At 31.9% G+C, this 25,007-nt stretch overlaps 2 protein-coding genes across 5 annotated transcripts in view; one reads left to right on the top strand and one right to left on the bottom strand.

Annotated features, from left to right (window-relative positions):
- LOC106458378 (homer protein homolog 1-like) overlaps positions 1-24,328 on the bottom strand; it is a 43,943-nt gene extending 19,615 nt beyond the window's left edge. Inside the window, exons 1-3 of one of the 3 annotated variants that reach the window (XM_022384562.1) lie at positions 24,179-24,328; positions 19,820-19,911; positions 7,808-7,964 (exon numbers count right to left, since the gene is read on the bottom strand). Coding sequence is in view for 1 of the 3 variants with exons in the window: in XM_013917886.2 (XP_013773340.2) it covers positions 7,808-7,964; positions 24,179-24,204 (183 nt within the window). In the remaining 2 variants the exon portion in view is untranslated. Of the gene's footprint in view, positions 1-7,807; positions 7,965-13,180; positions 13,262-19,819; positions 19,912-24,178 lie in introns of those variants that run through there. The other 2 variants (XM_013917886.2, XM_022384563.1) reach the window with 2 other exon arrangements.
- Positions 24,329-24,415: 87 nt separating this feature from the next.
- The window catches only part of LOC106458377 (aryl hydrocarbon receptor nuclear translocator homolog), a 167,575-nt gene continuing 166,983 nt past the window's right edge, over positions 24,416-25,007 (top strand). For both annotated transcript variants that reach the window (XM_022384561.1, XM_022384559.1), the window contains exon 1: positions 24,416-24,584. In XM_022384561.1, coding sequence (XP_022240269.1) covers positions 24,533-24,584 — 52 coding nt within the window. In that variant the 5' untranslated portion in view covers positions 24,416-24,532. The remainder of the gene's footprint in view (positions 24,585-25,007) is intronic.

Genomic DNA, 25,007 nt, shown 5'->3' with positions numbered 1-25,007 from the left:
GCATGCACATTCTATAGTTCTGAAACATTTGTGCCAACATAACAATAGGTATTGGAGGGAGTTTGAGTTACATGAAGGTAATTACACTGTCATTTATGGAAAATGTATGTACAATGAACACAATCTACTGTTCCACTAATTAATATCTATATAGATGCAGGTGTGTCTAGGATGAATCACTAATAAGCTTTGACCCTTTGTGCATTAAAACATTCAAATTCCATCAACTATAACACAGAGAACTTTAACTTATAAAATCAATACTTTATTAAAAAATAATAAAAAACAAGACAATATAAATAATGTGAAATTATATAAAATTGAATTAGCATATTTCATAACTTTCCATAAGAATCCTTTCAAACTTGACCTTTAGTTATGAAATCTTTCTAATTACATGTATGTGTCTTTCTTACGTATTTTGTTGTTCAGTTAATTTACTCTGTATTAAACTTTTATACTGTATGTCTCAAAGCTGAGTTTGTAAACAAGGATCATATAAGGTTGTTTTTTTTTAATTTACAAATGCATTAACAGGGAATGACTGATTAGTAAAAAACTTGTTTATATTACAATTTTTAAAAATTACCTTGCACACAGAGAAAATTGGATTTCACCAATTATCAATACATAATTCAAAGCTGAAAAATATAACAAATAGACCAAAGATACTCAATTATATTTGACGGTAGAGAAAGCATTTTTCAAGGCCTTCTTCCACTGTTAATTTAGATGGAAAAAAGCAACATCGCAGAAAAACTTAAAAGTTGCTAGACAAACACATAAAAGCATAGAACTTTGATATAAAAGATATATCAAATAACACATGTCACTTTTAACCTGCTACTCTCTAACCTACTAATTTAGAAACTTTTTGTGAAGATTATATGGCCTCACTTAAGCTGTAAAATAGCAACCAAAAAATAAAAAACCTATCATACTAAATACAAATGGTTATGGAATGAAAGACATTATGTAAAATATATTTCAATTATATTTGCATATATTTCAACAAACTATTACCACTAACTTAAAGTAACCTAAAATTCCATCAAAAATGAAAGATCAACATACAAAATCATCAGTAACTTTCTTTCTCTGATATCAAGTTTTTTACTAACATCATCTGAAACATTTCTTAAAACAGTAGTGTGGCTGATTGACTTCATTTATGAAGGTAATGATGTGGTTATGATGAAATTCATCAAAATGTTGCTGTAGTGCTACAAAAATCCTCAGCTGTCCACATTCAAAGTGGCTGATAAAGAGAGCATGTTGCATATGAGTGTGGCCAGGTTTATGAAGATGAATAAGTTCAAGAAATGAGATAAGTTTTGTGTAAGTTTCATCATGTTCATTCAAAAATATGACAATTCTGGTGAGATGCTTTTACTCCTCTGATGAAGCAGCCTTCTTTATAAATGGAAATAATGAACTGAAATAATTGTCTCTATTCAAGTCAGTGGAATAGGCATGTGATGAGAATGGGCCAAATACAACCCCAAAAAGACAATGTTCAGGCTGGAATAGCTAGCAACCATACCGTTGGGGCTTTTTCTTTTTATGAGAGTTTAGATTAACTGAAGTATTTACAAATACTTCAAGATGAAATTGGCCCTGCTTTGAATGACTTTTACCCAGATACCAAACGTGAAATTTATTTCTAACAGGACAGTGCTTTTCCTCATTATAGTAGTGAATTTCAGAATTATCTTAATGATATGTTCTGCAGTTGATGGACTGGCCAACAACAATAGCTATTTGAATGGCTGCCACCTTCTCTTGATCTTACCTCCATTACTTATTGGGGTTTTCTAAAAATCAAGGTCTATAGCACATCATCATATAGCATCAAAGGATTAACAGCAATAAATTAAAGTTGAGAAATGGACAAATATTACACCAGATCAACTAGGGAAAGTCAAACGTTCTTTTTACAAACAACTCGCATATTGCAATGAGATTAATGAAGCCCATTTTGAGTAGCTGTTATAAATTGGCGAGTTGGAGTGTACATTATATGTTAAATATTTATGTAATACAATAAAATAAATAAATAAAAAAAAGACAGCAAATTATACTCCAAAACTATCACACCATAGGGAAAAAAACCATCTGGTGAGTGAATTCTGTTACACCTGGTATAAAAAATACCCAATCATCGGTGCAAAATCTGTTTACAGTAGAACATTGATTTTTACATGCTTCTTGGGAGGAAGCAGGTATATGAAACTGAATTGTATATAAAATCAAACACTTTCATCAAAGTTAATAAAATAATATGAGAAAAAGCAATAACAAGAATGAATATCAAAAGTTTCAGCTTAAAACTGACAGAAAAATCAATACAATGAAAATCTAAGTTTAAATCTTATAATCAATGAAAACAAATATGCACACACACAAAGAAGATAAAAAGTTAAAGGCTGTAATTAATACAAATAATAAAAAGAAAATCAAAAGTTAAAGCTTATGAATGATGAAATAAGCAATAGAAACACACTAAGACAAAAAAGAGAAAGCTTAAAACTGAAAAAAATTCAATAAAAAATGCACTGATATAATTAGTGGATATTGACAACGAAGTTACAAATGCAAACAAAAAATACATTACAATGAGGGTATAAGGAGATAACAGGTTCAGCTTTATTATAATGACAACCCAATTATTAGAAAAAATTTTTGATTGATGATTTTCTAAATGTATTTTTTCTTTTAGTGACAGCAGTGTGTGATTCATTGTAAGTACAACAACTGAGTTGCTTCAAGCACTAGCTAATGCTCATCTCGCAAAAGGTACTTAAAAACACGTTCTCTGCTTTTCTATGCAAGTGATCTTTAACAAAGTTTTAATTATCACTTTCAATCTCATCACTCACTGATGTTGGATTTATGACAGTCACAACACCATCGTGAAAGAGCTGCTGAAGACAAAGATTAGTAGCTTCACTGTTGATCCATTCTCTATTGTTTCATTTCCTGGTATTGCCAGGGCAGAATTTATAAGGCTTTCATATGAGACATCTGCAGCTGTTTCATCATTTTATGACTCTGCAAGTCACATCTTCTTGCCTAAGCAAACTACAGTAGATGGCTTGATTTCATTCCATGGATAATTTATCCAACAGATGGTCTCCTTGATGGTCAACTTCTTAGAGCAATAGAGAACACTGGCCTCATTATTCAAAAGAAGGAACTGCTGAAGCAAGTGCTACCTGTATCATCTCTTCAGGGACTAACTAGATGAGTAATGTAATATTTGATGTGAAGGAGAGAAGAAGCATTTTATCAAATCCTTATCTGATTCTATAGTATTTGTGGGTGTGTGTGAAGGAGTATTGCCTAAAAGGAATAATATATTTGGTTCCTGCTTTTAGCCACCTAGATACTTGCAAGAGAAAAGTACAAAGACATTTTTAAACCAATTAATGAAAAGGTCAAGTGACATCTAGGATAGTTAAGGTTGTCATAAAAAAAAAAGTAAATTTCCTGTCAGAATATCATTTCAAACATTTGGGTTATTTGACTTACCAATCACTATCAGAATTAAATGGCAGTCCCAAGATGCATTTCTTGTGGTCAAACACTTAGTTTTCCTTTTTTTTACATTTTATGACTTGGTGCAAACTTTTCATTTCTTGATGTCAGAGTATTTCGTGGAAGTACTTTCCAAAACAAAACCATTTTGTCACAGATGAAACCTTCATCCCTACAAAAAATTCTGCCCTCACTCACAAGGCCTAAAAATTGGGACTGCAAACTGTTAATTTGTGTTATGTCAGCACTCATCTTCTCAGAGACAGCCAATGAATCATATGTCTACTAACAAAATGTTTCAGCCATCCTGTATTGGCTTTAAAACTGTAATTATCAAGAAGATTTCTATGTAGCTTGACAGCCTTACCAATCAACATTAGCCCTGATGTGGGACAACCTTGTAACCTGTTCTTTGTAAACCACAGAAATATAGCTTCACCCAACTCATTATCCACAACGAACTTCACAGTTTTTCTTTTTGTCAAGCTCTTGGTTTCTTAAAGTTTAGCAACAAACTCTAAAATCTTTTCAGAGTAGCAGTTTATAATCTTTCATCATAAAATTCTCAAGGTCAAACAACTTAGCTAAAGCTTCATCTTTTCACAACCACAACTTTGATATTCCCATGTCAAGAACAGGTAGTTTACATTTATCATTTGAAGATATTTTACTAAAAAATGTGAAAGTCAAAAATTCAGCTACATAAAAAGCAAAAAATTAACTTGAATACGAGAAATAACCTAAGAAACTTATCAAAACTCTTTCATATCCTCACCCATTAAAAAGATGGTGAAACAGTCAAGTAAACTTCCAAAATATATCAGGAAGTGAAAATGAAGTTCAGCCACTATAAAGAAATGGAACAAGTTCTATAAGAAAGAGAAAACTAAACAAGAATGAAGCTGAAAGAGTAGAAAAGATAAAGCCTTATAACTTTTAAATAGGTATTTATGAAAGATAACAAAAAAGCTAGGAAAAGACCTGCTTTATCGTGAACTGCCTTTTTGTGTGATGTAATTTCATATAACAATAACCCTCTTCCAATGGGAGAGAAACACATCCTCCATGTGCAATATATCTCCAAAAGCACTTCCAGGAGGGTTTCTGCTACTCTCTCCATTTCTATCTTCAGCAATACTATGCCCTCTGGGTAACATGTTGTATAGTCAACTCCTGTCTACATGTACTAGTTGCCCTTGTCAGGTACAGTGCCAATGGTTCAATCAAGTCCACAGCTACTCTGCTGTGCAGCTCTTTTATGAGAGGCATCTCACACAGTGACACCTTAGCTACCTTCTCTCTTGGTACTGTCCTTTTACAGATGTAACATGACCTGCAGATTTCCATGGCCAATGGAAGTTGCTGGTGATACTGTCTGCCATCTTCTTCACTTCTAGATGTCCTCCACAATTGACTTGTAATCCAAGTGCACCACTTGAGTCCAATATTCTGTTGGTACTACGATCTTTAACTTCCTCAGGAGAGCTGCCTTGATAGACTTATACAGCACTCCCTTCTAATCCTCTATTCTGTAAGTCCCTTTCTCCTTTGTCTTGTTCTCAACTTTTTCCCAGGTAATGTCACAAAGTTTCTGCAGTGAAGTGTGTTTCTTGTATGTTTCCTTCAGTTCCCTTAGACCTTCATTTCGGATGTTACCTTTTGAGACTTGCAGGGGCTTTATGTCTTGCTGCCTTTTCTTTTCTTGAGCTCTTGTGGTTACTGCAGATGCATCATCAGTCTCCTTTCTTTCTGGTTCCTCCAAACTTCTACAGCCTGGTATACTGCCAATCACCAAGTCAAAAACGGGTACCTTCATACATATAGCCTCAAGGTCTCCCATGTAGTATGGAGTGTCCACCTTTATTCTTGCTATGAGAAACTTTCTCACTGCTCCATCAATCAGCACAAAGATGTACCTTGCCTGCCATTTTATCATCAGATACAAGACTGGTTCTCACTGCTGCAATGCTGCACCCAGTGTCTCATAGGACTCCCACTTTTTTGTCTCCAATATAGCCTTCACCAAATGGTATGTTGTGGTTTGTGTGTCACATACTCCAATCACCACTGGCACTATTAAACTGTTTGCTAACTTGAGCTGACCATCAATCATGCACTATTTAATCATGACAATAGCAGATCTTTCTTGTAGTGAATCTGACTAGGCATCTCTATTCTGTTTCTTCTGGCAGCACCATCTATGGTACAGTCACTCATTTATTGTTTCTTGCTAGCACCATCTTTGTAAGAAGCTCCAGCTGCTTATGTTGAGATTTCTGCTGTTGCTTGTTGGTGACAGACATTCACTTATTCATAATGTGCCCTGTTTTATAAAAAACATAGCATCTCTTCTCCCTTTTGTCTGTTGACTTCTTGTCACCCTTGGTGGCATCCTGCTTCTGGTCAGCCACCCCTGGTTTCGATCTTAACTGGTTATTCTTGGATTTACCAATCATACTGTTCTGCCAGCTTGATCATCTCGTCCACATCTTTCAGTGCTCTCTCTTTTAGGAACAATGACATGTCAGTGGAGTACATGATCATAAGCTGTTCATGTATTAGTAAATCTGTCAATTATTCAAAACTATCTTCACACTTGGCCATATCAGTCCACCTTGTGGACTGTCATTGATAGACAGAGAGAGTAGAAGGGAAACATAAACAAGGTAAGTGGGACAACACAGTTAGTGATACTTGAGTAATTAGCAACGAACCACACAAACCTCACATGTGGTGACAAAAGGACAATACTCCCTGGAAAAAGAGATACATATGAGGTTGTAGCTAAGTGTATACATACAGAGAGAGATGAGACCAATCCTGGTTGAGAGCTTCCATAGCCAGAGCAGTTGGGTGAGATAATGGTGACAATAAGAGGAGAAGTTTAGAACTGAAAGGAGTGGTAAAGGTATTAATCATTGGCATGTCCAACTGGGAAAATATCCAACAAATGAACTGAGGGTGGAGTTACCACTCCATATGAAGAATCCTGCCCAGTCAAAAGAGATGATCCACCACTAAGTTCAAAGTCCCTGTGACAAAAGAGGCAGGTAGCCAAACCCACTGCACGTGGGCCCAAAATAGAAAATATAATATGTAGAAGCAAAGGTCCCTGCAGCAAGTCCCACCATGATGACTTGTATGGGATACAACTATAAAATCATAACCATGTGATCCACAAGTCAAGGTAGAAAATTGGAACATGTCAAATGGGTGGCCAAGAGTTCCAGTAAGTTTATGTGGAAAATACGTTTCACATGACATCAAACCCCTAAAGCTGTCAAGTTATCCACAAATGAGTCCAACCCACAAAAGATGTATTTGTAAAAAAATGGAGATCCAGACATGGGAGTGGCAATGTAATGCAAACCATAGTGTTTGCACAATCCAGCAACCAAAACAGATCCTTGAGAATAGAAGGTGGTAGCATCACAAGAAAGGACAGAGTATTGCAAATATTACACTGGATGCTCAAAGTCTATTGAAAAAGCCTCACATGCACTCGTCCCAAGGGTGGGAATAATAAGAAACCAAGGAGAAAAGAGAGGACTGGTGTTGGGTAGCTTCAGCCCAAGAAATTAGGAAAACCCCTGAAAATTTCAGGTGAAGAAAAGGAGCCAGACAGAGGTCAGTGAGTTAACAGTAGGGAAGATAAACAACAGAGATTGGAGCCTCACATCTCAAAAGGCCCTACAATACAGAAACCAAGTAAGAAGGGACAAAGCATAACAGATAACCCTAGCCAAGGTATTGAAAAGTACCAACTATAGATCCCCAAAAAATCTTTCCAGATCATAATGTAGGGCTTCAGAGAGGAAATGAAGAAAGGTAATGAAAATAGGTAATGAAGGAGATGGGTAAGAAAAAGTCAAAGATGGCAGGAAAATTAAGCTCTACAGCTACTGAAAACTGGAACAAAGGCAGTGCAAATGTTAGTGCACTGAACTGTACACAGTTTGGAAAATGTCATTCAAAACAGAAATACAGAAATATATTTTATAAGTGAAGGATAAATGTATTATTACTTTGTAAAGAGAGTTCCCGAAGTATATCAAAATATCACATGAAAAACACAGTACATTTCTGTATATTCAAGTAATATTTTGGCTATCCAAGTATTACTTTCCTATTGAAGATTGTTACTTGCATATATTTATTAGTAAAACTAATATTAAGATTTTGAGTATATTTTAATCTCTCTATCTTACTCAGCAGTTTGTTTGATATAAATTATTTTTTTTTTTACCCCTACGTAACATAGAAAAATTACCTTGGTTCCTTCAACACTTATTATGCGATAGAGATTTCTTGTGCTGTCAAAGAAGAAGCTAACATTAACAGCCTGACTACTTGCAGGGATCCAGGACCTCTTGGTTTTAGGATCAATGTGGAAGACATGGGCTTTGGTTGTAAAGATGGGTTGTTCCCTATGTAAATTAAATAATATAAATAATATTAGGAAAAAGAAGTTTCTGCAAGCTGGTAGTGCTAATTACAAACTTTTATACACACACACACAAACAAGTTTATTAAAAAAATTAACATAGAATTAAAAAGTCCATTATTACAAATTTGAATAATAAAACTACTATCATAAATTGCAGTTTACAATAAAAGGAAGAAATACTGAGAATATAATTATAAACCATTTTAATTCCCATGACCACCAAGTAGATACATCATTCATGTATACTGGTCCCTCACATTTGAAAAATGCAAAATGACTGTACTCACCAACCAGTCCATGGGAGCTGTTACATATTTATGATTTTTAGTTATTTCAAATGTATATATAAAACCAAAAAATTTTTTTTTCCCACATCCTCCATGTGCAAAATTTTATAAGGCTTAGCAACTTACGACAAGCAATAAACGAGTACAAAGTTCATAACTAGAAGAGATAATTATTTGCTTTACTTCTTTATTTACTGTTCTATGTTTTAAGAAAAATTACTTAAATTTAAGAACTTATTTGTAAATAGTAACAATGTATATAATGTATTAACTAAAATGTGACTATATTTTATAAAACACTTATCCACTAAAACACAACGAAGACAGGTCACTTTGTAATGACTAAATGTCACTTTTAAATTATTGGATACAGTAACATGAGTCCATGTTTGCCACACCATTGTAACTTCTGTATTGTTAACGTTAACTAAGCATGACTGAAAGGTCAATATAATAAAAATAAATATATATAAATGTATAATGTTATGAGATTTAAGCAATTTAGTCCAAACATTTGTTTTTGTGTTATAATTTATAGTCATTCTAGAACAAAAAATACATAATTTATATTTATTTCCTAATTTTTTATGGTGGTTACAAGATTGGCCAAATTGACCAAACCCATACAGAGGTTCATTAGCGAAAATAAGATAAAATATAGTTTTTTCTTAAGAAACATTTGATAACTATCTGGACATTATAAAGATTTTGCAAGTGAAATATGAAAATTTTCTGATGCATAAAAGTATTTTTATTCTTAAAATGAAAATTACTTTGCATGTTGGATAGGCAACATGCAAAAAGAAAAAAGGCATGATAAAAACATTGCTTAAAAAATGTAAAGACTTGTTAAAAAAAAAAATTGATATTTTGTATATGAAAGCCTTGTAATGTTTACTGATAATATGCCAAATTTTGTGAACATATGCTTTCTACTTTAAAAGTTATAGGATGAAAACTATAACAAGTACAAAATGGCTATGAGGTCTGTCCCAGGGACCAAGCCTGTGGTGAAAGAGTTAAGAGACTGATCAACTATTACACCAAAATTCCTTTCTTTCATGACACTGTTAAGCTTATTCCCATCCAAATTATACTTACAATTCAAATTATGATAATCCTCATGCATTATCTTGCATTTATTAAAGCCATTTGCCATTTATTTACTAACTCACTAAATGATCTAAATCCATTTGTAAATCAGCAGCATCCTCTTCACAGTAAGCAAAACCCAAGACCTTAATATCATCTGCAAATTTAAGTAATTTATTGATCATTCATTCATCTATGTCATTGATGTAAATCAAAAAGAGCAAAGGTCCTAAGAGGAGCCCTGAGGTACTCCACTTGTAACATCAACCCAGTTTGACTGAACAAACTTTGTACCAATCTTCTGCTTTCTTCCATCCAGCCACTCTTCTATTCTATTTGCTCCCCCACATTTAGATACTTTTTTTTTACAAGCTTTTTATGTAGCACTTTGTCAAATGCTTTCTGAAAATCTGGATATACCAAATCTACACCCTTACCCTCATCTACATAAACAGTAAACTTTTCAAAGAATGTCAAAAGATTTGTAAGGCAAGATTTTCCCTTAGTGAAGTCATGTTGACTAGCCAATAAAATTCTAAACTTTGTTAACTGGCTTTACAAAGCATCTTTCATCAGACTTTCCATAACTTTTCCCACAATTGATGTTAGACTAATGGTCCTATAATTACTGTGACAATTTTCACCACCTCCCTTAAAAAGAGTAGTTACATTAGGTAACTTCCAATCCTCTGGTACCTGCCCACTATTCAAGTACTGACAAAAAATAGTAGCAAGTGGTTCACATATACAATCCTTAGCCTCCTTCAAAACCCCTGGGGAAATATTATCTGGCCCAGGAGCTTTATCATTCTTTACTTCCCAATTTTTTCTTAACAGGCTCAGAATTAATGGAGTAATCTTGTTCAATCTTGTTTCCATCTATCAACTGTTTAAGTTGTAGAATACTGCTTAAATCTTCATTAGAAAAAGCAAAATTTAATAACCCAGCCATCTCATACTGATCAGATACAAGCCTTCCTTTATCAACCTTCAACTTTACAACTACTTCTATACCAATTTCCTATGCTAAATGTTTCTCTGCCTCTTATGCTTTTTGCATTTAGTTTATCCTGGGCCTCATCACTGTCTAGTTCTAGTTTAAAACTTCTCTTATAGCTGAGTTAATATCCCTAGCAAATAAGCCAGCCCCTATCCTATTTAAATGTAAACCATTCATTCCAAAAAGCTCCATTCTTCCATTGAACTGATCCCACAAGTTCCACCAGCCAATCTGCTCATCCTCACATACTAACCTAAGCCTAGCACGTAGTTCTAGTGACCTATTTAAAACTTCATCCCCACAGTTAATTCTGGACACTATCCTTGACAAAATAAAGTTATGGCCTTTTTCTTAAAATGCCTTTATCAACCCTTTGTACTTATTAATTTATTTCTTTTAGAGTAAAGCCACATTGGGCTACCTGCTGTGTCCACAACAGGGAATCAATCCCAGATTTTAGCACTGTAGATCTTTAGACTTACCGCTGTTCCACTGGGGGACATTACTTATTAACTAGCTCCTATGACCTACATTTCCCTACATCATTAGCCCCTACATGTACAACAAAAACTGCATCTCTGCTAGCTCCCTTTATTACATCTCCTGTTCTGTTGGTTGTATCCTACATCTGTGCCCCTGGGTAGCATAATCTAATTAGCATTGGTAGACATGCTAATAACTATATCCTGCAAAATGGTACCATGAATAAAACACAATATAAGGACAAATCCTATGATCCATAAATAATATTAGTGTAACTGGCCCTCACTTCAGCTAAATGGATGATAATGCTTGCTCTTTCATGCTAAAATGTTTGATAAATTCCTTAAAAAAAAAGAAAAAAGAAGAAGAGAGGCTGATGGAATGCCTGCACATAAATTGGGTTCAATCTCATAGAGCATACACAAAATGCTCTTGGGAGATATATCAAAAACTATCAAATGACTCCAAATACTTAACCCATTCACTGCAGCTTGGATGTATATTTCCCAGTGCAGTGGGAAATATGTCCCAGCTGCAGTGAAAGGGTTAAACACACCTTGGAAACAGTCCTCTCAGAGAAATGGTCAAATATATCTCAAGACCTTCCCTATACAAATTTTAACTGTATATTACCCACACAAAGCTGCCCCTGTTGTTCATGTTAACCCTATTTCGTATTGAAATATCAAATTGTAGAGAGGCAAAGCCACCACTACCAAATGTGATCAATTATTTGCAATTCTGATCAAAATAGATCAAATATTACATCAACTGGATGACTGACAATATATGTAACAAAGGTTTTGCCTTGCCGCAGCTCAAATGTTATAAATGCTGTTTAATCCTTTTTGTTAAGTACAGTATATGTTTAAAAATCATAAAATAACCAAAGGAAAAATAAATAATATTAAATAACATTTTAAGGACTATTACAATTGTAAAGCTGAAAGTAACAAATTTTACTGAAAAGAGGTGGCATCTTACTCAATAATATTAGAAAAAGAAATGCATAAAATACAAAACTCAATACAGGACAGAACTTCCCAATACCCTTCAAAATCTGCAGTTAAATTGATTGAAAAGAAATTAAAGAGCTAAGCAAGATCATTCACAAAAATAATGCATTTGCAATAGAAAGCTGCTCATAGAAATATTTGAGCCTGGGACTTGCCTTCTGCAATAATGTACTGAGAAATAGTACATACTTTAAAAAAAAGTTACTGCTAACTCCCAAAGTATCAACTGGAACCTATTTGTAAATATTTTTTAAAACTAAATATTTAGATATTCTTTCTCTACACACCAAACATAATTCATAATTTATTAATTACAGATATTCCCAAATCATTATTCTGAAAAAAAAATGACTGGCAGTTCTAAGACACCAAATGAATAGAGGTATTATAAAAAGTATTTTGGCAAGTTTTAAAAATTTACTCCCTATGTAGGAAGAACTCGGTTGATTTTCAAACCCTTATATTCAAATACAATCAATTCCAAATGCATAAATTCTTTTAGCTTAATTTAGTCATCTTTCCATACATATAGTCCATGAACTCAATTACTATAATTAATCTAACAAGATTACTGATTGCTGTTTTCACTTTAACAATGTATTTTAAATGTCTAAATACATTTAATCCACCCTCAATTATACTAATTATGTTCACGTGTGAAAGATACACAAGTGGAACAGCGTACAAGATACATGAAAATATGCTACATGTAATTAATTCCAGAATGAATAAAAAAAAAATTAATATAGATGTCAACAGATGTCATAAACTTGTGGAGCTATGTTCAGTGAACTTGCCCATGTTGTTATCTAAATATTATAAGCATTGAATATTTACTATTCTATTACTATTATTTCCAACAAAAGCACTTTCTGTTGCAAACAAATCAACTCTTTGAGCAAATATTAACTACTTTAGAATACAAAATCCCTGAGATATTACTTGTCTTTGAACTAAAATTCTACATGCTAGTTAAATTTCATATAATAGAGTTATACACTGTGTTAACTACTAAATCTGAAATGAATCCAAACATTAATAACACAAAGTTGAAAAAAATCCCACCACTATCACTAACTAATAGAGGTTAAGATACTTATTTGAAATATGTATATGATTATTTGTCATTGTTTTAGACATACAGAACATTAATTTACATATAATTGCTTATGAAACTAAAGAGTCAACAAGACTACATATACCGAAAGAAAAAAAGAAAGTGCTACTTTTACAGATAGTTCTATAGTTTGGCATTATGCCAAATTTATATTTTTCCAAACAATTTTTTAAGGTAGCTCTGGTCAAAGATACACTGTACTTATATTTTTAGTCTGTTGCTCAGATAAGTTAACTAGTTTTTAACATCCCATAACATCACTCATGATACTCTCACTCTGGGGGTGCCTTGCTTACAAGATCAAAAGAGAATGCTATCAAAATGAGTAGCACATGCAACCACAGCACTGTCACTAAGCATGATTCATCTACATACTGTACAAGCTACATTGAAAAGCCCTCAGAGCGTTGTGATTTACAAAAAAAAAACATTATCACAGTGTAACTTGTCAAAATATTTCACCCCCAAGCTTCCACTTGTCTAAGTCCTTGAATTAAACACTCCTAATTAATTCTAACAATAACTATCAAAACCAACTTTTCACTGCAGTATATTATTGTATCAAAACTGGATTTTTCTTCCTATAATAAATGTGCTTATTTATAATAGGGCTTAAATATGTGAAGATACAATATATAACTAATAAATGTAAATAATTATGCTCTAAATGTCTAAATATTTCAAGTCACAGGAAGTTAATCTCTGTAGACATGCTGCTATTTTGATACATATGTACTACTAGAACACTAACTCATACAATGTTGTGTTCATATATATTTATATACAATAATTTAGTTCAATTTAAACACTTCTACTACTATCTACGAAGTTCATTCTATGTGCAACAAAAGACTGATTTTTCTCTTTAACAATTTGAAAAAATAAAAAAATACCAAAGTGAGAGAAGGAAATTGAGCCTATCAATAATTGCTTCCTGCAGTGAATTGACAGCAAAAATAAAACAATGTACTGTATTATCACATTTATATACATGCACAGTACCTATTCAATGAATAATTCAGAGAATGTGAACTAACTACTTTTATTACATTATCAAAAACATAATTTATAAGTAACAGAAACAGTTTTTCCAATTAGTAAATTTGATGGATGGTCATGTATTAACCTACAATATATGAAGATATCCTTTGAGTTGCATAATACAATCTCTATAACATTGATATGGAACAGTCTAAGAAATGGTTAAATTCTAAAAATGTGCAGTCAAGCGAAGGGGAAATAAAATTGCAGCATTCTCTGTTACTATACCTGTACTTGAAGTGCACTCAAGTCTAACAAGCAAACTACAGATGATAAAGAACAGTACAACATTCACGTACATTCCAGTGACAATTCAAGTGCTTAATGTAACATACCATTAATAATGCCAAGAGTGCACTCAACTGTCACATGCAAACTACAGATAAAAAGTACAGTAAAACATACATTCTAGTGACACACAACAGAAGTGTCTAATGTAACATAGCATCAATAGTGTTAAGAGGTTTTGCTTGTTTGTTTACAATTGAAAAGAAATTAAAAAAGCATACTTTAAATGAATTGTAAATAAACCTTTATAGTTAGTTGTAACCTTATAACAATTTATTTTCACTCTAACATTTTTATTAGTCTTACAGGCTTTATTTCTATCAAACTGGCTCCGAGTTTGCCACATACAACATATATACAATATTAAAAAACCTTAAAGTATAATTACAAAAATGTGTGTGTCAATAATGGCCCACCGAATCACAAAAATATAAAACAGGATGAAAATGGGGTTTGAAAGGCTGTCAGTAAACATGGACATGCTTTATGCTATAAACAACATAAGTAAAATATACTCCCCATGTTTATTGTGATATGCTCCAGGTTCTGTTTTAGTACAGCAGATATATGGAAGGTGACACAACCTTATTTTTAAGGGCTGTCTTTGAAGAATGGAATTGGTACTTGTAGAAATATAGGGAAAAGGACAGAAATTGGGCAATTAAATTGATTACCAATATATCTATTACTTAACAGCAGGAATTACACTGATTAGTGTCACATAAAATAACCAATTAACCCTATGTGAAGGGATCAGTTAATTGAACCAACATCATATTAGAAGAATAATGTTTACTATAATTCTGTACTTACTATGTGTATCTTCACAAAATTTAGCAAGTTGGAAAACTCTGTTGGACATAAAAAATTAGTTTTTTAATAAAGTCCTTTTATTAAACATTTATCTGTGAATTTACTGAGTCAGCATAACTTCTATAGCCTGAGTACAAGGTAATTTTCATGTTAAGAATAAAAATAAATTTTTTTCTTCTTAGTTTTCATATTCCATTTGCATAACCTCTAAAACCTTGTAAATGTTTTTTTCATCTGCTATTTTGTTTATTCCATTACTAACTGTAGTGAAATCATCCATCATGATCAATGTCGAGGATGTCCCAGAAGTCTGGACCCATAGGGAAAATAGACATAATATTCTTAAGTTAAACAATAACATTTCTAATGCCAGTTGTACATATTTCAGGAAGGAAAACACCCGGTTGGCACAGTGTACCAAGAATTGATATGTATATGGCTGTTAATGGTATATGCAATTTGAATGATAAATAACTTAAGAATAAATTGTATACTTTTACCTATGGGTCCAGACTTCTGGGACACCCTGTACAGTGTAATGAAAAGTGAAAAAATATGAAATAAAATGAACAATACAATTTCTACATCTAACCTACATAAAAGCCAGTGTGTGTCAAGTCATGCTTGATTTCTCAAATAGGATGAGTCATAAAAGCCAAAATGCATTTATACAGTTAGAACAGTTCGACTAATGTCAGCCCATTACGAATTTAGTGATGGGGTGCAAGGAGGCCATGAGGGGTGTGTGTGTGTGTGTGTGTGTGTGTGTGTGTGTGTGTGTGTGTGTGTGTGTGTGTGTGTGCCATGAAACCTTATAAGTGTAGTGAGTGTTGATATAATAAGCCTAAAGTAAAAATGCAATTTATCATGAAGGTAAAAATATCAGTTCAATTTTACACTTAAATCATTTCTGAATTAAGCTATTTTCTGTTATATCACCAACATCTTTAATAAAAAACCTTTTTAATCAGCTGAGACTCTAAATTAAGAAATCAATAAATATTTTCCAAGTTTTGTTGTTTATACATTTCATTTTATACTTTCAGTACATAGACTAACAACAATATTATGTTATACTCATGTTGCTAAGCAACTTGACATAAAAGCCATTTTGGAATGTAGTGTTAACAAAACACACTGGAATTTCTATATATTAGAAGTTGTTAATCTAACAGATTTTTACCAATAATTATTCTATGAATACACCACAAATTAATTTCATGAATGATCTTAATTTTGATTGGCTCACAAAGGAATTAACCAATGTTTTACTGCCTCAACTGCACTTTTTTTGTCTCTTTGTTGGTCAAGTTTGACTTTGCAAAATTTACTTATTTCAGTTAGCTATGAATTGTGAGATTAGGGTATACTATGGGGTGAGGTGGTAGTACTGGCCCCATTATTTTTAGATGGACTATATGCTAGTTATTCATAGTTTTTACCTTTCAATTGTTAATCTTTTTATATCTATTTTCTGTAAATTTGTGGCTTTTTTCTTGTACTTAGTACCTACTTGAACAACACCCTCCCATCAAAAAAATAAACACAGTGGGAGGTAATTAGCCACAGGTTGTAAACACCATGAGCAAAGTATGTGACCCACGTGACCTTTGCAAGTACAAGCCATAACTGAGCTAAACCTCACCTTTTTCATTAAACTCATTCTTCAAATAAAAATAATAGAAGATTTCAAATATACATTTTAGATTACAAAAAATGTATAAGGCAATAGAAAAGAATATCCTAAAACAACTATAATTTAACTGACTTTCCTACTCACAGCAGAAAAACATGATAGCAAAAACTGAAACTCGGGGCAAATATCTAACTACAAGTACAAAAAAAACTAGTATTCTAAAGAATATTGTAAAGAACAATCAACTCATTCTATTTCTCATAAAAAATCCAATAATAAATATAAGAGAAAATTATTGACATTTTTTCAAAGACAGGAGGGGTGTAGCATGCATGTTTAACTTTTTTATATATATCTCAGTAAAGCAAAAAGCTTAGAGGCTAGAAATATAAATTTTGGCTTGCCATTATATATAATATAAGTGTGTAATTGGTGTCACTCCCAGAAGATCATAGGGTAGAAATAAAATATAGAATTGGCAATTTGGAGTGCAAACACCATCATATGATACAGATAAGATTGAGAATTTATCTAAATATTTCCTTTTGGAATTAAGATATTAAAACTTAGATAATCCAAGACTGAATTATAAATTAGTTTGGAAATGTCAAGCTCATTGATGTACATTGCTTATAAATCTGTTTAAATCTTGACTGTAACTCTAAGAAAGTTGTAACATACACACTTTGACCCCTTTATATGCAAAGGATTAATCAAAATTACAATTAAATCACTTAATTAGTTGAAAATATTCAACTACTGAAGTGTTTCTTGCTATTAATGTTTGATTATTCCAACTATCCAAGTAATTGAAAAACAAATTGCAATTATGTATGCTTGTTGTTAAGTGGAAAACTACATAATGTGTTAACCAATTGAACCAGAGTGTCAGAATTTTAAGTTGTTTTTTTTTACCTTAATGACGATCACCACATACTTTTTTTGCTTCAATGATGTTATAATCAATTAAAGAGTCCATCAATTAATCGATTTGCAAATGTCACCAATTTTCCAGTTCTGAAGATGACAACCTGATTTGATACTTTCAGGTAATGATGTGTTTGTAAAGACGTAACAAGTTTCAACTCCATTGTGCATGAAGATTTTCATCTCTCATAACTTTAAAGATGTGAAACATGAAAACAACGAGGCACAGTAGAAGATACACAACCTTGTGTAAACCAGAAGATCTCTTAGACAGTGGCAGTTACACAATCTTCCAGCACAAGCATCTCTCTTTAGGATCAAACTTCAATCACAGAAATCAACATCACAGGTATACTCTCTATAGATCTCATGACATAGCATCAGTTGGTTGCCCAGTACATCGCTAATACTGAGTGTTTTATTGTACACATACACATGCCTAGACTTTCACCATCACCAAATAACCAGTATATACTTCATGCTGCTGACCACAGCTAGGATTTTACCAGTGACAAACAATACAAATGAATAAATGAAATTACTTAGATATTCATTAGTAGTAAACAGATTACATGGAGTTAATGTCTGTTTCAACTTTCCCTGCCCATTCTGTTGTCATACACCTCACCATAAGGAAATGTGATGGTATAACATGCTTCCATGTATCATTATATAAGCTGATATACATTATCATATGTTAATATTATAAATAACTTTTCTCTAAGTATTTTCAGAAATTCAAAAAGAAAATATATCCAATTAGCATATAGGTCCTCATTTTGTGGTCACTAAATTGGGAGTTATGACATGGTAAGGATATAGCTATTAGAAACAACCGATTAGATCTGTCACCATATTCTGATGAGGATTTCTGGCCCTTATTGACACATTCTATAAAAAATAAAAATAAATTTCTCCAAGAAATACTTTCATATACTCAGCTAGATACAGTTTACTTTTGTATAATACAGATATATATATATATATATATATGGGACAACACATAAAACAGTATCGTGGAATTTGGTGTTTAATATATTATATGAAGATTCAACAAATCACGTAAGTTTTAAAGACCTAGATATCACACAAAAAATTACAGTCACGCTAATAATATTACTACTGTGTTCTTGTTGATGTAGTAAAGTAAAAATCAGAAGAAATACATTGTAACCTTGGAGGCAGAGGTTGTTCTATAATAACACATGCACATAGAAAACAAAGTATATCAGATGACTAACTACCTTTATTGGTATAGCTTTCATCTTGCTGGTGAGTGAAATCATTTTACGTTCCATAATATCCAAATTAAACAGAGTAAGTAATAATACATAAATGTGTTTTGATGTTTTTATATAGTTTAACATTTTTTCTTTAATCATTGCGCTGTAATACTCGTAGATCATCACTTTTGTCATAAGACTACAAGCTGCTTGAAATTCACAAGAGAATTTTATTTTAATCATTTGTGAAAACAATTTAATTGAATGTAACTGATTAATAAGCCTGACAATTAATCAATTAGTGCCTTTTTCTGCTCATTCATTTATTAAAATGTGATTATGTTTTTAACAATTAAGCCAACAAACCACAACAAATAAATGGAAAAATATTTTTCTAATTTAATGACTATTTTCTCCTACTTCAAAGGCATCTTTTTTGCATTTAATGCTGAGAATGGTAGAACTAGGGGATATAAATATAAATTTTGGCACGGTAGGAGTCATCTTTATTCTTCTAAGAAGGGTGGTTAGCGTTTTAAATGGGTTGCTTTCAGATGTAGTGAATATAGCTAATTTAAGGTAAGGCTTGATAAATAATTGAATGATAAAAGCAGACTGAGCTTTTTATTTTTATTTTGAAGTTTAGTGTAATAGATGGGATGGCCTAGATGGACCATCAGGTCCTTTATTGTCTGTAAATTATATGCATATATATTTTCAGATTGATAAAGGTAATAAAGTCCCAGTATTTATAAAAAAAAACAAATAAATATGAAGTGTAAATTCAAACATTTATTACATTTTCATGCAGTAATTTCTGCTCATGTTGTTGTTGTTTGAAAAGAGGTCAGACAACACAAAAAATGGTATTTCTTATAGTCTTGATTTACAAAATTTCCTGCGGGAGCATACCTCCAGTCCCTGCTATGGGGATTGTGCCTTTAGCTCAAGTTTTTCTTCATAACAAGATGTCCTGCTTAATATAGTAGTATTACCTCCCTGATCTTAAAAATAATAAAAACTATGGGTTAGGTCTCAACCAATTACTTATCCTTTTCGAATTGCAGGGCATTTTAAGCTTCACAAACGAGTTTTAGCACCCGAACTAAACTTATTTAATTAGTTAAATCACAAAATAAAGTTTTATGGTAACTTTAATATAGGAATTTATATTATTAAGTTAGCACTTTTATTTATGAGAATAAATTCCTGGCATATTTCTGTAGTTTTATCATACAAATGGAACTGGTAACCATATGAAATGATAACAGAAAATCATCTGTAACCTTTGTTTCCATTATTGAAATTTCTCTTTTAATCCAAACAACAAAGGCTTAACCCATACTCCTGTCCAAAAAGAAAAAAACAAAAACATTTTAAATAACTATCACATTAGTTGAAAAAAAAGTTACAATTACAAGAAGAAAGATGGTAGGTGCCAATAAATTTTGTTTATGATGAATTTAGGGTTAAATGACACACACACCAAAAACATAAATACATGATTTTGCAATAAGTCATTTAACCCTGAATTTTTTGTAACCCTAAATGGTCCACACAAAAGTTAATTAATTTAGTAATAAACAAAATGCTTTTTTGTAACAAGTAGAAATTTTAAGAGGAAAGCACACACTTATATTTGTAGTACTAGCATTATAACAGCTTCCTGCTTCTAATCTTTATGACAGGATACACTTCCTATATGTTGTTAGAAATTGAAATGTATATATATATGTATGTACATAATTGCATCTCTATATACGTATGCACTGTACTTTTAAAGCACGAGAAAGAAGGATCCTACCCAACTTTAGTAGCAACATTCTAGATTATATGAATTTAAGTAAGACACATTTTGTAGTTTAACATTTTATTTCTAATTCTGGTACTTTTTTTTTTCTATTTAAACACAAAAATATAAATATCATGGTGACAGACTTCTGTGTGTGTGTTTTCTTATAGCAAAGCCTCATCGGGCTATCTTCTGTGTTCACCGAGGGGAATCGAACCCATGATTCTAGTGTTGTAAATCCGAAGACTTACCACTGTCCCACCCCTCATCTAAGAAATAATAATAAAAGTATTAAAGATTATGTACTTTAGATTTTAAACAAACTTTCATATTGAGCCCTTTACGGGTTTTACCTAACCAAAATTATTTTAATATTTAACAGCACAAATCACCAGTGGCAGATTAATGTAAGGGCTGACAGGGCTGCAAGACCGGGAGCCTAAAGATTGTTAAATGTTTTTGAAAAATTTATAGAATTCCATTGATAAGTCTGAAGAAACTACATCAGCTCATGGACCCCCAGAAAGGTTAAAGTAACCCTGCAAATCTCATCATCAAGTAAACTATTTCACACATTCTAACTCTAAATAATTTGTCTAAAAACAAGTTTGCATCTACTTTTCAAAAGCTTAAACTTAACCTCATACCAAGCACAGAAAAACCTATATGAAAACAAAATTTTAAACATATAAATCAAATCACCACTAAATATCATTCTTCTATGCTTCAAATAAAACAAGTTCAAAATTCTAAACTTCTATTCATAGCTTAACCAACTACTAATTCTCACAAAGCAATAAAAGTGTCCTTATCATATATCTATCAAACAAATGTTTAAAATAATTTAGACTATCAAACCAAACTGTCATTAACCAAACCAATCTATAAGATTTTAGCAATTACAAAAGAAAGGTTTTTTGATAAATAAAAAGTCTAGATCTACACTTGCAAAGTTTTATTACCTAAAATTCAAGTTTTCATTTACAGCCTTTTTGTTCCAACACTCAAACAGTTTATCATTAGGAAAATTATCCAAGCCCTAAACAATTTGAAACATCTTAATAAAATCACCTCTAATTCCTCTGTGACCCACTCTCCAATTCGTTAAGCCTCTATCTGTAAATCAGTTCATTCAATCCAGATATCATTGTAACAGCCCATCTCTGCACTTTTACCAGCAAGTTATTATAGTTTAATATACTTATATATATAGGGTTTTTATCATTTTTATCAACACTATTCATCACTTTTTCAGCAATTACAGAAAATCATTTTCTTCTACATCACTGCTCTTCTCACAAAATAAGTAAATAATCTAACTTCCTACCTTAAGCATATTAGTACTATTACTATGCTTCACATGTCAGTTGATGTTAATACTCAGTATTCACATTCTAATCTAGTCATTAAAACTGTTCCAAAACCTATGGAGTAAAAGTAACACTTTACAGATATTAGCTCTTTCCACATCTGACTAGGATCTTGCTATTATTGACACAAATAATAAGTAAAAAACATGCAAACAGACTCAGCTATATGCATTCACCAAAGAGAAAGTGTTCATTTAACACCATCTTTTACTTGCTACCATAAAATAAATTTTATACCTGCTCCTTGGTATGTGATTAATAATTTTATTTCTTAGTTGGAGTTATAAATTTGTAGAAGGTATTACCTAATGGCATGGTTTTTGATATTAGTGTAAAATATTTGTAGCATTTTTTTTGTTTTTTCCCCCACTATGTATATAAATGTGAAAGGCTACCTGACTTTGGTTGCTTTGTTCATCTTTATACCCATGATGGTCAAAAGTTGTATAACCTTGATAAAAGACTATTAAACTTTAGTCACTTTTCCTTTTTATATATATTATTAATCTTCATGTCATTTGCTTTTGAAAATTTCAATTAAACTTAAATGTTTCTACTTTCCTAATAAATTTGGGAAAATCTTATTCTATTTTATAATGATTCTCAAGCAACTTTCATTATTCCTAAGCTAAGTTAAACCTTGTTTAAAGAAGTACTTTGAGCAAATTCATAAAAATAATAATAAGAATACATCAATTTTACAAGTGCAGTACTTCAGGGTTCAATGTTAGGCCCTTAACTCTTTTTGATTATAATTTCATTGTACATGTCATTGGTTAGGCCTCATTTAGAGTGAGGCGTTCAGCCTTGGGCTCCTATCCCTTAAAAAAGAACATTGAATTGTTGAAAAGAATTCAGAGAAATGCAACTAGAATACCGTGGATGGAAAAATTAACATTTGTGGAACTGTTTTCTCTCAAAAAAATGAGTTGGGATCTGACTGATTTTCTTAAGATTATTCATAGCGTTAGTGCATCATCTTTTTCATACTTAATGTTGAGAATGGGAACAAAGTTTGTAAGGGTATAAGTCATCTTCAGCTAAACTGTTTTATTTTTCTAACAGGATGGTAAGCTTTTGGAAAGGTTTGTCTTCAGATTTGGTGGTAGCAGTAAACTTAAGAAGTTTAATGATGGCTTTGAGGTTTTTTCAATAATCTAACTTAATTTAGTGGATGGATAGTATAGCACACATGGATGAAAAGTTCCTTTGTTGTTCTTAAATTTTATATATTAAATATTTTATTATTATTATTATTATTATTATACAAAAAAGAATTAACAAAATAGTAAAAAATGACTATTTTCAACTGGCCAAGCATGTGAATCAACAAATAAAAATTGAAATAACCGAAACAAAAATGGCTTGTCAAAAATACTGTAAATTAATTGTGAAATTATGACAATATTTTGGGTTAAGGCCTTTAACCAGTTTTTATAACGATTTTTAATTTTAGACACTACCTGATGAAGAGCCTTGACCCTAAATACTGTCATAATTACAAATAAATTTCAGATTTGCATTGTTTTCCCATGTAGTGATCTACCATTGTCTCCTACCACTTTTTTTAAGCTTGTAGAATGACAAACTTCGAAATGCATTGGGTTTTTCTATGTTCTGTCAATTCATTAATCTTTATTTCTTTAGTGCACTGTTTATGTTAATTGTTACGCTGATGTGATATTGTTTTCAAGGTAGATCTTATTACTACTACTAGTACTACTAATACTATTTAACTAATATTATACAGCATGTAGCCTTTATTATAGGATTGCATCAAATATCTCATGAAATTGAAAACCTAAGTTACAAACAGCAACATAATGAATCTTAAAATTTTAAAAAGTAAAATTTTCTACGAGCCTATATCTTTATCATAAAACTGTGAGCTTTTTAAACGTTTTAATAGTTGATTATATGGTATCAAAATTTGTTGGACCATACTTTGACTTGCACTTTATTTGTTCATCACAATTTTTTTATAATTATAGTTTAAAGTCTTGGTCTGAGAGCTCAAACCTTTAAAAAAGTAAAAGTCTAGATAAAAATAATGTATAATACATTTGAATAAATGATATAAAAATTCAAGTATCTAGTTTTCACACTCACCCCATGCTTGCGTTATCTTTAGTCATAAGTAGGCTTACGTATGTTTTGGTTTTTTGGCAGTGAAGATTAAACACAAACTGAGATTCAGAGTTTGGTTTTTCGCACAAACCAACTAAGCTTACGATTTAGCTTGAGACAGTCTGACTTTTCTCCGTTTACACTTTGTCTTAACAAGTATGGATTGAAACGCATGCGCAGAAGAGACGAACTACTATTAATCTCGAAACGGACGAGATTCGTGAAGTACGTAACAGTAACAGCTTTATTGAAAGAATGTGTTTGATGTGGTGATTACTGGTCATTAAAAAACAACACAAGAAACTTAAGCTGTCTTAAATAATAAAGTCATAATTTATGCATAATATGACCACACCAGATGCTCCACCTTCAGTTCAGTTAGTGCCAGGTGGGTTGATAAACATTAAATAATAACTTAGCCTAATTGTTACATATTTTTTCAATTTCATTTTTCATTATAAACTATGAAAAATCAAAGAAATTAAAAGTAGTCGTACTTATAAATTGTAATATTAAGTTATAATTACTTAAACAATTACTTACGAACAATAAGTAGCCATTTGGTCCTTCAAGTTCAAGGCAGTCCTAAGGATTCCCACCATACTACAGTACAATCACTCGATATATGAAAAAAAGAAGAAGATTCGTTTATCTAATACTTACTAACTTAAATTCGATTTCGAGGAACCCACTTTGAGACTAATAATGGCTGGAGACGGCTTAAATGGGTAATGAAGAAAAACTTTAATATAAGTTTAACATGACAGCAAATGTACTGATGATGACAAAACCTTGTCGAAACGTTGTACAT

The sequence above is a fragment of the Limulus polyphemus genome, unplaced genomic scaffold (genome assembly GCF_000517525.1).
Source record: "Limulus polyphemus unplaced genomic scaffold, Limulus_polyphemus-2.1.2 Scaffold453, whole genome shotgun sequence".
In the NCBI taxonomy this organism is placed as follows: domain Eukaryota; kingdom Metazoa; phylum Arthropoda; class Merostomata; order Xiphosura; family Limulidae; genus Limulus; species Limulus polyphemus.
Note: the sequence above shows the minus strand (reverse complement) of the source record. Positions and strands in the feature narration are given on the sequence as shown.